At 27.4% G+C, this 11,044-nt stretch overlaps 1 protein-coding gene across 3 annotated transcripts; it reads right to left on the reverse strand.

Annotated features, from left to right (window-relative positions):
• Positions 1-1,333: 1,333 nt before the first annotated feature.
• On the reverse strand, positions 1,334-3,511 carry LOC111898219 (G-type lectin S-receptor-like serine/threonine-protein kinase SD2-5). Of its 3 annotated transcripts, none has more exons than XM_023894150.2 (3): positions 3,204-3,511; positions 3,031-3,098; positions 1,334-2,317 (listed from the first exon to the last, which is right to left on the reverse strand). In XM_023894150.2, exons 2-3 carry the CDS (start codon positions 3,037-3,039, stop codon positions 1,406-1,408), a joined length of 921 nt encoding a protein of 306 aa, XP_023749918.1. In that variant the 5' UTR covers positions 3,040-3,098; positions 3,204-3,511; the 3' UTR covers positions 1,334-1,405. The 3 variants fall into 3 exon arrangements, with proteins under 3 accessions (XP_023749918.1, XP_023749917.1, XP_023749916.1); XM_023894149.2 differs by having other exon boundaries at positions 3,023-3,098; XM_023894148.2 differs by having other exon boundaries at positions 3,023-3,511.
• Positions 3,512-11,044: the final 7,533 nt, after the last annotated feature.

Raw genomic sequence — 11,044 nt, forward strand, 5'->3', positions numbered from 1 at the left:
GTTGTGTTAATGTATCTAATAATGTAAATGCAATTCGTATTGTAATAATGGAATAATTAATTTTGGTTATGAATCTTTGACAATATAATGTATAAAATTATTGTAAAAAAAAGGATATATGTTAGAGTCTATAAAAAACTAATAAATATAAAAATTGTTTTTATAAAATTATAAAAGTTTGATAAAAAGGAATATATATATATATATATATATATATATATATATACTAGTTGTGAAACCCGTATATTATACGGGTTAATTAAAACATAATGTTAAATAAGAGCGATTAAGTGAGAAGTTTATTTGAGTTTGAAATATGAAATAAGTGAAAGTTATGAAAAAAAAAACATGCAAAAAATAAATTAATTAAAATTATGTGTTTAATTGTTAGACCCGTGTACTAAATGAGTTATTATAATAAAATGTTAAATACAATGGTTTAAAGTGTAAATTTATTTGAAATTGAAATTGAAATTTCAAATTTCAAATTTCAAATTAATAGTTATTATAGTAGGTTTAATTTTTGGAAACTAAATTAATGATATAGTGGAAATGAATAATGATGTAATTGACAAGTGGAAAATAAATATATTTCAAAATTATAACAAAATGACATGTGGCAAATTAAACGAGAGAATGACAAGTGACAATAACATTTTCATTTATTAGGGTAGATATATATATATATATATATATATATATATATATATATATATATAATACTTTTTGTGTAAAATATAATGTAATAGGTTAAAAATTATTTAATGTTTATATATTTTACATTAATTTTATCAGTTTAATGTAATGTTAAAGGTTGGGACGATCTTAATACGGAGTGTTTAGTTTTATATCATCTAACTCTAAAAGAAGACAAAAATAACCGGTTGGAACTATAACGTTGAACATGATTGTGATTTATAAATAATGCAGAAAAATAGGTATTTTATTTCCTCTAAAAACCTGGTTATTTTGTAGTGTCCGTACTTATAACCGAGATGAAAGAAAACATGTTATAAACCAAGATCGTAATTATTCAAATATGCAATAAAAATAATACAACATTATGTTATAGTAATGTAGTTAGACTAAAACATGTGAAACTTGAGATTATTTGACATGATACACTTTAAAATTTAGATATATGTGATTTGTGAGGTATATAGTACATACGCATAGCAAATTATATTACTGGCCCACTGGGCCATGGCAATGAGTCCTATTCAAGTTTACAAAATATATTTACATTTTATAGTGGCATATTCAATATACTGTTGTATTTCATGAACATAAATACAGTTTTTGCTTTCCAACAACAAATACAAAACATTCAATATCATGTTCAGATCAAAACTACATTTAAATTATTTTCACAAGCTTTAAAAGATACAATTAAGTTTGTTTCATTTTATCTTCTTTTTCGTAATATATAAAAACACAATCCTCCCAAACATATAAAAAGGATCAATCCATCACTAACAACAATCAAAATCAATGCCCATCTCTTCAGTCCATTACTGCCTTTCTTCAAAACCTTCACCATGAAAGTACTCACTTTTTCATTATCACCAACCTCCTTCACACCCCTAACTTCTTCATATAAATAACACTCGTTATTCCCACTTGTAAACAATGCACCAACACATGTACAATCATCCATGCAAGAACCTGCACACGTCTCCCTCGTCATGTTAACCATCTTCTTGTTTTCATCTCTCAGGATGCTTATTGCGCTACGTATCTCTTGCATATCAACCCTTCTATTCCCACAAAAGTTACCCGAAAACCCCTCGATTTCCAACCTTGAACATTCCTTTGAAAGGGTACAAATGTCATTGGCTTTGCAAAGATTCGGTTGATCACATTTGTTTCTTAGGGATTGGAATGAAGCTTCGAATTTTGTTGTGGTGGTTGAGTAGTAGTAGAACCCTATGTTTCCAGTTGTGTTCTCAATGGCTAAAAACCTTAAACGTTGGAGTCTTTTTGAGGGGATTTGAGCGATCTTGTGGTTGTCATCGTTGAATAACTGTAACCCATTTAATGCCAAACGAATGAACGAGATTTTTTGGGGTTTTGTAGGGTTGAATTCCCAATATGAGTACTTGAAGTTGCCTGAGTTTAGGTAAAGTGCAAGTTTTTCACGATGAATTTCGAATGAATAAAATGAATTTGAATTCGTAGGGAAGGAAGTTAGCTTTGTTCCAACGTCTAATGTTTGTCCCCAAAGCATTACATCTGTGGGGAAATGAAAGCTTTGCCATTTGATCGTGTTAAATTCGTCCAAAAGAACAAGATTCCCGGTGTTTGATAATTGCAGCCTCTAAAACATGGAAAAAAAAACTTTGTAACTGAAATTGAAGCAATTTTTATTTCCAATGTTGTGAAAAATGAATATAGTTGGGGTTCTAGATATCAAGTGAGTGCATCAATGACTTGTATGGTACAAGTAAGCAATGCATGTATGAGACCATGTATTATACTCGAATTTCATATATGATGATTGTGGCATATGGTGTATTGTTATTCTAGATATGCATAGAAGAATAGTACTCTTCACGAACTACATTTATAACTTGAAACTCATTAATAACTTCTAGCATGCAAAAAGTATTTCTAAGATAGAAACTCGATTCATGCATTAGCGACTTGTACGATATAAGTCACCAATGCATGTTTAAAAGTAACAAATTAACAAATATTCGTTATTTCATTTTATGGGTTTTTTAACGTGTATACCAAATGAATTATACTTCAGAGTTCAAGACAAAATAAGTTACCTACATTGAGAAGCTCAATGCATGCGTCTGTAGATTTAAAAGTAAGATAAGAGATGTGTGTATTAACGGTTCTCTAACAAAAACTTTCATGACACAAAAAAAAAAGTATACCATGAGACGTATGCCATATGCATTGGCGACTTGTACAATACAAGTCCCTAATGCATGTTCCATAATAAGCACTTAACAAATGAAACCATTTTTATGGGTCTTAATTAACAAAATACACCAGAATATACCAGAATTACCTCTATACCTTGCCCATAGGTTGCGGTTCGCCATCCTATCTCACCCTTTTGGCCTGTTAATTGTAGGTCACCATCCCTATTGAGAGTGAGCATACATTTCCCAGAGGTGAAAAACCGTGATAAATGAGATGAACTCCAAACCTTAATGTTCCCAAGAAAAAGTACAAACGAACAAACATACTTGTCTTCAGTTGCTTCAACAATAAGCCCTGCCTGAAAGTTAGGTGTAGGCTGACTGGTCTCGAGAATAAATGCTTTTTCGACAAGTCCTGTAATGTACAACATGGGTACATCAAGGGTAGTTTCCGAACCAAGATGAATGTTATTGGTGATACAATGGCCATAAAAATGAGATGAGAAATGAATGAGTAATGCAAGTAATGAAAGTAGGTTCATGAGAGAAAATATTCGGGGTGTAGTTTCACATAGTTATTGTGTTTAGTGTGCAAATGGTGATAAGTCAACCAATGGGAGCAAAGTGGATATGATTGTGTTGTATCCCACTCCATAAAAGGTGGCCTCATGTATTCTTTTACATTATAAATAGTATTTTAGTGACACTTATGGCTAATGGTGTTGGTTGGGCATGATACATTACCTTCAAAAGCGGAATTTTAGTATTAGTTATTGGTACATTAATTTCGGTCCACATAATCTTTTTATTATTGTTTTTTTTTTTCTTATCATTACATTACTGAATCACGATACTTGCATATATTGTGTTTATAATTATCATTCTTAGCATCTAGAACTATTGACGTTTTAATGACTTTAATTTGACAAATCAGTTTATATAAATTTTATTTAAAAAATACTATTATCAAAAATCTTTTACAACCATCAACTAATTTCATCTAATCTTTTTTAGATGTTTAATAAAGTCTATTATATAATATTTTAGTTTTAGACACATCATATTCAAAAAAACATATCCAAAAATAATATTTAATAAAATAAATTCATTTTAATATGTGAAATTAAATAGAGTAATTGAGTAAATGCAATATTATTGATCGATCTTTCAAGAAACTTCTCATAGGAGATAGAGATACTTTACTTCATTTGTGTTATAATAATATCTACATGCATACACTATACAGAGGCAATATGTAATGAGCTAAACATATTTAATTTTGTTATACATTGTTGTAAATAGATGCAACATTTTTATGATAAAATTTATGTAATTTTAATAAGCGACATCGATTTTATACATTACTATGATGGTATATTGGCATAGAGAATGTGAGTGTCTTTATAGTTGGGGAAGAGTCATGATGGTGTTGTTGTCACCCCACTCACTAAAAGGTTGAGATCTCAATTCACTCAAATTAGTTGTCTTTTTAAGTAATAAGAATGTTTTATGCATAAAGGCCCCAAAGTTTTGCCACTTCATATTACTATTGTTTTAGAGTCTTATGAATGATCTTTTATACTAAATGTGTGAAAAGCATTATTTTGGATAATAATTTAAAATATTTAGAACTTATTTTAACAATTAAAAATCTCTAGGATCTATTTTGTAAGATGAAATAAATTCTTGAAAAAAGAATTAAACAACGTAAAAATGATTTATTAAAATATATTGTCATATTTAGTTAGTTCGAAGAAATAAATAAATTATTCAAATATTTTGTCTACTTTCTATAAATAAAAAGCTAAAGAAGATTATTTTGCGAGATAAAGAAAAAATGTTATCATATAATAATAAACTTAAATAAAATAAATGTATAGTATTAGCTAAATTACAACATTTCACTAAGGACACATGGTTAAATAAATTACAATATAATCATATTTCATTTCATTAAAAAATATATGTCATGTAATAGTTAATAACTATTTAACATTAAAAAACTGTTTACGAAAAAGAAATACCATGCAATTTTAGAATATAACTATAATAAAAAATAATTTTATTTATTTATGAAAATAAAAAATGTTTTTAATTAAAGTTTTAATATAGAACTATAATAAAAATAAATTTTAGTTAGTTATAAAAATAAAAAGTATTTTTGATTGAAGTTTTGATTTTTTTTAAAAGATTGGTATTATGAAAGATTATGTGAATAAAAAGTAATTTATTATTATAATATATCATTGCATTTCTTGAAGAAAAAAAAAACACCGCTCTTATGCAATGTGTTTGAGTTTTAAAAGGAAAGGAAGATAAAAAAAATGTGTTTTTTTTAACTTTTTTTAGAAAGAAATGAAATGTAGCGTGTTATTAATTAAAAAAAAAAAAAAAAGAGAAATAAAGTTATAAACATTTTTTCTTTGGAAAATATCTTTCAAGATATAAGCCGGTCGGGAGGGATTCCCTCCGCTTTTCTTTCACCCCATTTTTTTTTTCCTTCATTGACAATGTAAATAAGTTCACGAGGAATGTCCCGTTACATTCTTTATAGACAAACAAACATATTGTTTAATTTTAATCATCTCTTTATTTACTACATACCATTACCAACCATTACCTAATGTGGTGGTAGGGGTTTTCATTGGATTATAAAGGCTTTTAGAGGTTTGTCGGTCATACTTACGCATGACAAAGTGAGAATACATGATGTTTACAAATGTTAAGGTCTTAAGGAGAAAGGAAATTGTAATATCCTTAACCTCTTCATCGCAATAAAAGACACTATATGATCTTTTTATATAAAAGAGTTATAATTTTCACATATACATCTAAATTTCAAATTAGAAAGCAACAAAGTCGATTGGTAATTATTTCTTAAAATATCATGTGACTAACTAATATGTAATGTGGTTTATTATACAAAAAAAAAGTAATTTATAAAACCAAAAATCTTAATAAATATAAATAAAATACGGAATTTGAAGACACAAATGAAGAGATTTGGGACTGACGGTCGAGCCAAACCCATGCACCAAGACCTTTACGTGCTTTGCTCATGCCTTATGTACTTCCTTGTAGATTGGGAGTTATGCCTTTTTGCATTTTGTTGTTTCCCTTGCACTTCCCATGCTTACACTTATTTTCAAAAGTGATTATATTGGAATCCTAATTGTAAATACTTATAATCATAAAATCTAGCAACTGTTGGGTCGAGCACATATATAACTATACAAGATTACAAGTAGTTTACTCTAAACATTTATCCCTTTGAAATCATCATTCGTGTTTTTTACTCCGTTTCGAATCAGAGTACTTATTCGAGTCACCAAAATCCAAATCACACTATAACCTTTTGGACTTATTACTTTGACTTCTTTTACGGTTTTACCTCAATTATATATAATGTCTAAAGGATAAAGGTTGCTCTTGAAATATCCATCTCAAATGTTCGTATGTAAACTGAGTTAAAGATCGACTCTTGAATTATGGATAAGTTGCTTTTGTGTGTTGGAAAATTGAGATGGTAATTGGTTGACTAGATGGGGGCCGATTTTCTTTATTTTGTTGTTATTGTTGAAAGCTTATTGTAGAAGGATTGTGATGTTAACGTTTTTTTTTAAAGATCTTATAGAAGATCTTAGTTCAAATCTTTGTATTTGTTTGTTAACCATTGTCACAAGTCATTGATAAAATTGGCTGTGCTTCGTAAATATCTATTTCTATGATGATTAATGAGAATATTTCACATTTGATATAAGTTATATTTTTTTTTTTTTTGAAATATCTGTCAAATCAATCTTAATATTTTTCTTAACACAAAAGTTATGTTAATTTTACCTTTTTTTAACAACAAATGCATTATAAACTAGCAAGACTCTAGCACAAAAAAGAAATACACCAATTAAACCTTATGATAAGATTAAACTTCAATCTATTCTTTACCCAATTGAACAAAAGGATTTGAATATCATTCGCCGTTTTGAAAGGGGAGCATCAAATGTAATATAATGATATTGATTTTCTTCAAATGTATTTTTATTAAAATAAGAACTTTAAATATTTAATTTATGACTTAGTTATTATTATAGTTAAAAATTTAATTTATGTTAAATTTACGTTTTACATTCATATTAAGTTGTAAGTATAAACCATTTGGGTTGTGGTGACTTGGTAAGACATGTGGAAGATATGATGGATAACCTATTGACCCATGTTCAAATCCTAACATTACTCAGCCCTTGTGACCATGAAGGTTCGCCTGCAGTGACTCCAAGGCATGAGCTGCAGCGGAGGATTAGTCGGTGCGCGTAAGCTGACCCAGAAACCCTCGTTAGGGAAGTTCCCTTTCCAAAAAAAAAAAAAATTATAAGTATAATGATATTGATTTTTATCAAATGTATTTTTATTGATATAAGAACTTTAAATATTTAATCTACGAGTTAGTTATTACTTATTATTATATATTTATAATTATTATTATATACTTATAATATGATTGGTAAAATTGTGAGTGGGAGCTGATGTAAAGCCTTGGTGTGGAAATCGCAAGGATCCACTCTATAGTCTCTACTGGTGGGTGCTGACGCACTTTTGATGTGCGGATGACATAGGCGATTTTACAACCAAGAGTTACATAATCTTCACCTGTAGCCTAAACATATTGCAATAATTTTCGAGACAAATGGAGAGAGGAGAGTCTCTTTTGTTGATCACATCAAGGTTGTCTCAATTTTATCATACTTTTATTTTTTCTTACCACACTACGATGGTAACCAATGACATGCATTAATTATTTTATTTTTTTTATAACTTTTTTAAATAATTCAATTAAAACAAAAATCTTAAATTTTAGTATTAATTTAAATTAAAATGGAAACACACAAAAAAATACAACCGACTCTACATATAAATAAAAAACATTTATATTATTTTTATATTCAGAAAAACTCTTATATTATTATTAACGTTTCAAATACATATAAATAAAAAACATTTATATTATTTTTATATATATAAAAACTCTTATATTATTATTAACGTTTCAAATAAAAGTAAAATACCGATGAGAAATGACAAACTAAAAATATAATATGACATACACATTAAATTTTGTCGATCATATGTAAAAACATGTCGAACTGACATTTATTTCGATTAATTTTGCTTGATTGTGTTTTATGTATGAAACTATACATTTGATTTTCTCGCTTTCCTTAACTAATCATTTTTATAACAATTAACATCCTAGTCATATTAGAAAAAAAAAATGCAACATCAGATTTTTAGCCGATGTTTTCTCTTAAAAACTCATATTTTTATTTTATTTGAATGGTAAACATTAACATAAGAGTTTTTTTTAAACATAAAGATATATAAAGGTTTTTTACATATATATGTACAATAGGTTGTGCTTATTTATATATATATATATATATATATATATATATATATATATATATATATATATATATATATACATCAATAAAAATACATAACATGAAACTAAAAACTTAAAATAAAATAAAAAACATACAATGAAAAAAAAAACCTAAAAACTTGAAAAAAAAAAACACACAACATGCATTTAAAAACGGGAAAAAAAATGTTATGTCTTTTCCTAATTTTGACTTTTACCGCCAAAGCCAATTCATATTCCTCCGAGTATAATGAGTTATGTTTTGCATTAATAGTTTCAAGTCATTAGTTTTTTTCGTAAGTTATTTTTTTTTTCTGCAAGTAAATCTAAAAATTTATTTAATCTTGCATTTAGACCCATGATCTCCGCACCCATTAGTTTTAAATCATTCGAATCTTTGGATTTATCCTTATCTTTGTGTTTCTCTTCGTCTCTTCCCATTGTATATGAAGGTGGTGTAATTTGAACAGTACTATCACCGTGTAAGTTGATTCCAAAACAAGAATATGGTGTAGTGTAGTTAAGTAGTTAGGTTCATATGTTTTTTTTTTTTTTACCATTTTGATCCATTGTCGACATGTTGTTCAGATGTGTTTACTACTTTCCATTTTTCGTTATCTTTCACAAAAATTCAATACTCAATAAATGTGAAAGGATTATTGTTTTCTTTTTGGTACACTTTTTAACCCAAAGTCAAGGTTATATCAAACTTGTCATTAGGGTTTTGTTTTCTAACCATTGTAGTGTGTTTGATGAGGTTCCAAGCTCAAAACCTTAATCTGATGTGTGAATTTGAGTTTGGCTCAAATCTAGCCCTAAACCCTAGAACTCAAATTGCGATCATGAGGTTGATACGATATGAATAAGATGGATTCTATGATCATATATGGATTTTTTTATTTTCCAATAAATCCATTTGGATGCATAACTTATTGAATGAGAGAATCTAAAGCGTGATAATTAGAATTAGGGATTTCATTGTTGGATTATGACCTTCTAAGGGTTTAAAGATCTATTATGAGTAAATGATGTTCAAGGATCATGATTGACACTTTGGTTATGATTTGGATCCAAAACAAGAATAATTACTTGAACTAAAAGTGATCCGAATGATTATTTAGCCATAAGGGCTATTTTGGGAAACTATGGAATTAAATTGGTAATTCCATGGTTGTTTTAAGAGCATATAGTCCTTTAGAATGTATTTAAGCATCATATTATGCCCATGGTGACATTCATATGAATATCAAATGGTGTTGGATGAATCACTTTGGTCATTGATGAGCATGTGCTTCATGGTAGTTAGTAATAGAATATGAAATAGAGCATATACCCTTGGCCTTTCATAAGAAGTAATGATTTTCCTACAAAAATAAACTAATTCTTGTAATAGGTGTATGTATTTCTTTTGTACCTTTACTTCGTCTTTAGTTTTCTAGAATAAAGAAACTCATTTTAGTTTTTAGAGTGAAGAACTTTATTTATGGCCTATGTTGATGGCTTTGAAAATCAAAATCTTTCATGACTTTCATTTGCTAATTTATAAGGTGAACGGTAAAACGAATTTTAATATGTCGGTGCCAAGAACTAAAGAAAATGACTTGTGGAAGTTCCTCGGTTTATCTTCAATGTTGTTGAAATCGACAAATGATGTAATTGTCCTTGTTTTTGTAGAATTGTTATTTGTTTTTTAAAGTCTTATGTTTGAAGAACATGTAAAAGGAATAAGGCTATGTTTCATTTTCTTTTCGTTGTCTAGAAAAAATATTGTCAGTATAAATGATATATTTTATGTTATTTGTTTATGCATTGTTTATGTTTCGTTATATATTATGTTAACTTACTTGAATTTGTTTTCTATAACTATCTTATTGAAAGAGACAAAGAAGACAATGACAAGATGATCATTTTGTTTGGATTTAATAGTTGTTATGTCTAATGACCATGGGTCGAAAAAAAATCATTTATTTGAATTTTTATATAGTAATTTTCATGTTATTAATTTAATTTTCTTTCGTTATTATGTTTGATTTTTAGTTTTTTGAAAGAAGTGAATAAGATAATGGCAAAATGGTTAATTTGCCCTCAATTAATGACCCAGTTGTTAAGTCTAATAATATAAGCCGAAACCCACTAAATTTATGATTAAGTCAATGCTCTTTGAAATATCTGGCTAATTATGACAATATATTTTGTAATATCTAATTGAACATTCGATTTGCTTCAGGTTGTAGTTGTATAAAACAACTTATGATTAAGAGGTTATTTTTCATTGCACAAATGCAATAAATAACAATGTATTTTCATGGTCTTGTCTTTTTTAAATATGAATTGAAAGCACAATAAAATGAAATTACATTGATACTTTTTGCTTTTAAAATATCATAAATAATCCATAATATAAGTATAATGTTGTTAATAGAAATTGAAGTACAATGCTATTAAACAAAATTATGGTTAAGTTGTCAACGGTGTAATACACAATTTTTATAACATAATAACTTATTATACAAGCATAACAATATGTTTCATTATTCATAATTTTTGATACAAATGTGATTTTCATTGAAAAAAATAATGACAATTCTAGGAAATTAATATAAAATCATAATTTAATATCAATGATATCTGATTCCTAACTTAACCTATTATTATTAGTATTAAATAAAAAACAACTATATATATATATATTGAACATTGAACCATTAAGTTTTTTTATACATTAAATCCGTAAAAAAAAAGATCATCT

This window comes from Lactuca sativa, chromosome 9 (genome assembly GCF_002870075.4).
Source record: "Lactuca sativa cultivar Salinas chromosome 9, Lsat_Salinas_v11, whole genome shotgun sequence".
Taxonomy (NCBI): domain Eukaryota; kingdom Viridiplantae; phylum Streptophyta; class Magnoliopsida; order Asterales; family Asteraceae; genus Lactuca; species Lactuca sativa.

Coding starts and splice junctions, on each gene's coding strand:
- LOC111898219 (XM_023894148.2), bottom strand. CDS start 3,418: ATGAACCTACTTTCATTACTTGCATTACTCATTCATTTCTCATCTCAT. Junction 2,318..3,022: donor CCTATGGGCAAGGTATAGAG/GTAATTCTGGTA, acceptor TCCATGTTTTAG/AGGCTGCAATTATCAAACAC.